This window comes from Zingiber officinale, chromosome 7A (assembly GCF_018446385.1).
Source record: "Zingiber officinale cultivar Zhangliang chromosome 7A, Zo_v1.1, whole genome shotgun sequence".
Lineage (NCBI taxonomy): Eukaryota > Viridiplantae > Streptophyta > Magnoliopsida > Zingiberales > Zingiberaceae > Zingiber > Zingiber officinale.
Window position 1 is genome coordinate 4125912 of NC_055998.1, and position 5651 is coordinate 4131562.

Genomic DNA, 5651 nt, shown 5'->3' on the forward strand with positions numbered 1-5651 from the left:
GTGACGTCCACCCCTCACCCGCAGTCACTTGCGACGCACGCACCTGCGAGGCGAGGGGACCTGCGGGTTCGCTCGCTCGAAGAGCGTACGCGCGCGATCGGTGAAAGAGTTGTACACGAGTTCATCTTGGCGATAAGATTCGACCCGTAATTTGACGGTTTCGGATCAAATTTTTACGGGCGTGATTATAGTGTGTTGTTCTGGTTCGCTTTCGCTTTCACTTTCACTATTCACTGTTCCCTCTTTCCCCCTTCTCTAGTTCTCTGTTCTCTCTCTCTCTCTACTTTGCACTTCCGCTGCGGAAAGAGCGAGAGAGAACAAACAAAAAGCGGGGGGCTAATTCTCCACCGTTACTCTCTCCAGTTCGACAGATCGAGCGATGACTTCTTTGGGCGGGGGCGGCGGAGTAGGAGGAGGGCAGGGGGAGGAGCAACTGCAGCTACTCCGCCACCAACCGCAGATGTACAGCTTCTACCACGTGCCGCAGCACAGCCGGCGCGAGAAGCTCCGTTTCCCGCAGGATGACGAGCCGCCGCCGGTGGCCTCGATTCTCCACGAGCAGTCGCCGCTTTACCCGGCTAATTCCCTCGCGGCCTTTCTGCCCTCCGTTTCCTACCCTTACGGAGGCGATGGGCACGTGGCCGGCGGCGCGTCGGTCCCGATCTCCGGCAACCAGATCCAAAATCAAGGCTTCTCCCTCACGCTCTCCTCGCAGTCCCGGCCCACGCAGCTCGGGCCCTTCACTGGTTACGCCGCCGTGCTGAGCCGGTCGCGGTTCCTGGAACCGGCGCGGAAGCTTCTGGAGGAGGTGTGTCACGTGGAGGGTCAGGGAGTCAAAGGATTAAACCCAGAGGTGGATCCGCCGACTGAGTGGGCGCTGCCGGAGCACGGTGGGAAGGAGGGACAGCAGTGGAGAAACTCGAGGCTGCTGCTCTCCTTGCTCGATGAGGTGAGAGCATCAGAAAATAATTCATTCTTAGCGTTAATATGAATATCCATTAAAATTTTCGTTAAGATAAATAACTAATTAAAGAGTTCTTTGTGCGAGCCGAATTTTTCTTGAGATACGTAAAATTTGCGCGGCCATAGGTCTTCGGCGTTGTGTCTATCAATCTAGGGTTTCCAAGGAACTAGTGAGATCATGTGATCCTGTGCTCATGATGACAAGATTTAAATGATACGTAAATTTCTCTAATGAAATGACAGGTTGCGCTGTAGGCGACAAGATATATGAAGTCTGATGCCAATGTATCTTAAGAATCCTGTCGTGTTGCGTTATATAGAATTTCTGGAATAAATCTAAATCTGATGTTGATTACATTTAATTACTCATCAGTTAGGTTCATCAGTTAATGCATGTGCGTTAATATGTAAGAGTTGATTTAAAAAATGTTTTATATTCGCCTCTAGTAATCTAAATGCTGTTGTTCTACAGATCATCATTGACTTGTTGTTTTCTTCTTTTGCAGTTAAATATCCGCTCTTTTTAATTTATATACCGTATATGTTCCTAACCTGTGGCCAAATCCAAATTACCAATAACATTTATCAAATAAAATTTATTCTTTGAATACCCCTCCTAGACCTCGATAAAAATGGAACATGCAGCAGAATTATCCAAAGTTTAAGTGTTTTTCTCTGATAATATCTGTTATTTTTAAATTTGAACAGAATTATTTGTTCAGTTATGGTTTTTAAAATAATCGTATTATATATGATTATATTTGGTTTACATTCAAGGGATGCTTTTTATTAGGTTTACAGAAGATACAAGCACTACTACCAGCAAGTGCAAACTGTCATCACTTCATTTGAATCTGTTGCGGGATTGAGTACCGCTGCGCCATATGCACTGATGGCCCTTAGTGCCATGTCTAGGAACTTCAGATATCTTAAGAACAGCATATCCCATCAGTTTCATCAAACAAGCAAGCGCCTCAGAGATCAAGGCATCAATGGGGATAATATTTCAAACATTGGATTGCTTGAAACTAGTCATCATCATCATCATCATCATAATCAGAGATCGACATGTAGCCCAGCCGCTGCATTTTCTCAACCACATCCACATGTTTGGCGGCCACAAAGAGGACTTCCTGAGCGTGCGGTGTCTGTGCTTCGATCATGGCTTTTCGAGCATTTCTTGCATCCGTAAGTAGGCTTTAGTTTGAACAATAGATATTTGCGATCAATATTTAATGGATCAATGGCATATATTAGTTTTACAAACGTTGGTTGGAAATTAGGTCTTCAATTGGGCACTAGGAGCTGAAGACTTTTAATCTCACCTGAAAATTTACATATCGCGTGTCTGGATCATTAACAAGATGCAGCTGCAATTGATTTTTATAAACTTTCCAAAATGGAAAAAAAAACATTTCATGTGATCAGAAAACCTGATTATCCATACCTTAATGAATAGATCATGTATTGGCTATTTTTTTGCTTGTGTTATAATCATTGACTGTAGAAATGTCAGATGTTGCTCTTTATTTAGATTTAACGTGATTGTCTGTGGTTACATGCTTGCATGGGGTTATGATATAATATGCCAAAGTCAATTAATGAATGCATCCCTATGATACATCTTATACGAATTATGTAAGATGCTGGTTTAGATAAGGACATTTCTCACCTTGTCTTAGCTGGCTTCTGCCATCGCTATGTCCAATCATTCTTCTCTACTAATATATATCAAAATGAGCCACTAGGCAATGATTCAGCAGTTAAATTGTTAATTGGATGGACTAATCTATATCGGTTGATACAACTCTGGAGTGAAGCATGCTTACCCCCAATATTTTGGAGATATAAGTAATTTAAATATATGATCTTTTAATCTTGTTGTTTTCCAGGTATCCTACTGATGTGGACAAGCAGAACTTGGCCAAACAAACTGGTCTTACAAGAAACCAGGTATAAACTCAGGACATGTATTTTGTAATGGATATGTTTTATATATATAGAGAGAGAGAGAGAGAGCTCAACATAGAGTATTAATAAATCCATTCTTTCTTATTATTATTTAGTTAAAGTACATCACCATTAGTAGAATATATAGTAGTTAATATTAACAATATTGTGATTTGAGAATGCAGGTCTCAAACTGGTTTATCAACGCAAGGGTAAGACTTTGGAAGCCGATGGTTGAGGACATCTACTCGCTGGAGATGCGGCAGAAGAACAAAATGTCTGCTGTCACCGAGGAACAACCTCAGCCGCCGTCGTCTTGCATGACAAATCCAGCTGATGCTCAATCGCTCCGTGGTGGTCAAGACAATCGGTGCTCCTCGAGCAGAGGCATCCAGGGTAATAATCTTGCTCCGATGCCCAACCACATCCACGAATCAGTGCTCAATTTTGTTGGCCACGACATGTCGAACCATGATAATGTTGGAGTTGGAATTGGAGCCGGCAATGGTTTAGCCAACGGAGTGTCTCTTACCCTCGGCCTGCATCAAAACAACGGGGTTTGCTTCACCGAACCAATTCCTCTCACTGTGCCGCGCCGGTTTGGCCTGGATGAGTGTACTGAGACGTACATGGCGAGTGCATTCGGCGCAGAGCAAGAGAGGCAATTGGTGAAGGACGTGGGCGGTCGTTTACTGCATGATTTCGTCGGGTAAGTGACATAGATATATATATATTAAGCCGAATCCTTTATGAATCTTGTAAGATGAACTTTTATTTTGATGTTTTACTAATTAATGTCAATTATCATATACAAAAACGTCAGGCCTCATAGCAGAGCTCTTAAGGTTAATTTTGCATCCAACATTTAAATTAATGGGCAGAGTATAGCTTGTTAATATATTGTCTTTTGTAAATGTAGCGTTGTTTTTGGTGCTCCCATTGGCTATTCTCAACTTAATAGAAAACGGTTAGGTCAGGCAAGAAGTACTTGATGCTGCTCCATTGGCGGATGGGCCTCCATCCATGTTCGGATGTTCCATGCATGTGATCTAATCAGAGAACTGGAGCAATAAATTAATTAGTGGCAGGTAGTGTTTTGTGCCGGACGGAAACTACATTAAAATTAAGTTGAGACTGCAGAATCTGGCTGTGCCTTGGAAATGACATTGTACTGAGGCGATGCGAGGCGAGGTTAGAATAAGTACGTGTCTTGGAAATGACATGAGCATTCCAGGGTGTTCCCTGCAGTGGTGGATAGTGATAAAACCACCCTCGTCCTCGACTTTTTGTACGCGACCTAAATAAACCACGGGCCCGCGAGAGCCGATCGCTATACTTTCTGGCGGGGTTAGGAGCGCTGTTAACGAGACGTGCACGGCGCCCGGCCTCGCGCGCTCTTTCTCGTTGATGCATCTTTCTTTTTCCGCCCGTGTAATTTTCTACGTGTCGTGTCCCAAGCTGTCATATTCCCTTCCGCGATTTACCCAGCGGCCAGCGCAGGTGAGGAGCGAGTGGGTGGCAGGCGGAATCGAGTCGAGCGCCGCAGAATCGACCGTGAGCCGGTCCCTCGACCGTCGTAGCTCCTCGCGCCATCATGTTCCGTTAGGCATTGTGTTGCTCCCAGTGCCGCCACATCCTGTCGCTCTCGACTCCGTCGCGTTCGGCCGTTCCCGATGCCCACCCGTCTCGCCGCTCCTAGCGTTGTCGCGTTCCACCGCGCGTTCTTCATTTTGTTGCTCATCCCATCGCTGCCGCATTCCGTTGTTCCCAGCGCTGCCGTGTTCCACCCTGAATTCCGCCGCTTCGCCACATTCCATCCTAAGAATTGCTCCTCCATTCTTAGGATGAACAACGGACTCGTATAGGACATAGACCCGTCTTGTCGTGAGAGTGAAAAAAGATGACATCAATCAATGTAGAGTGAGTTTGAGAATAGACAAATCAAAATATGAGACTGAAATTAAGGGGGCATTTGGTTTAGGGGAATAGGAGTGATAAATAAGAATGGGAATCATTGATTATCATTGTTAATGTTTGAATTATAGAAATAGGAATAAGAATAAGGAAATGAATCCTTGAAATTGGATAATAACTCATTCTCATGTCCCTCCCCTTCAATGAGTCATTACCCTATTTTTATCAATCAAAATATTCTCTTATTTCAAAAATACCCTTGACCTAAAACTAAAATTTCTCCCTTAATATCAAATATCAAAATTTATTTATTTATTTTTTCTTCATATCACTTTTTTCTCCTTATTCTCTCTCATCATATTTTCTCTCTTATCATATTTTCTCTCTCATCATTTTAGCACACACTTTCTCTCTCCTATCACACTCTCTTTCCTCTTTTTTCTCATTACACTTTCTCTCTCATCATACTTTCTCTCTCCTCAATCTCTTCCATCACACTCTCTTCTTTTTTTCATCATACTTTCTCTCCCATCATACTTTCTCTCTCCTCACTCTCTTCCATCACACTCTCTTCCTTCTTTTTTTCATCATACTTTCTCTCCCATCATACTTTCTCTCTCCTCACTCTCTTCCATCACACTCTCTTCCTTCTTTTTTTCATCATACTTTCTCTCCCATCATACTTTCTCTCTCCTCAATCTCACTCTCTTCCTTCTTTTTTTCATCATGCTTTCTCTCCTCAATCTCTCTCATCACACTCTCTTTTCTCTTTTTTTCTCTCATCACACTTTCTCTCTCCTCAATCTCTTTTGTCACACTCCCTC

General features: G+C 43.3%; 1 protein-coding gene across 1 annotated transcript; it reads left to right on the top strand.

Annotated features, from left to right (window-relative positions):
- Nucleotides 1-251: 251 nt before the first annotated feature.
- LOC122000798 (BEL1-like homeodomain protein 9) lies at nucleotides 252-3811 on the top strand. The gene is made up of 4 exons (XM_042555258.1): nucleotides 252-949; nucleotides 1757-2151; nucleotides 2856-2916; nucleotides 3099-3811. Exons 1-4 carry the CDS (start codon nucleotides 380-382, stop codon nucleotides 3624-3626), a joined length of 1554 nt encoding a protein of 517 aa, XP_042411192.1. The 5' UTR covers nucleotides 252-379; the 3' UTR covers nucleotides 3627-3811.
- The last annotated feature ends 1840 nt before the right edge of the window (nucleotides 3812-5651 follow it).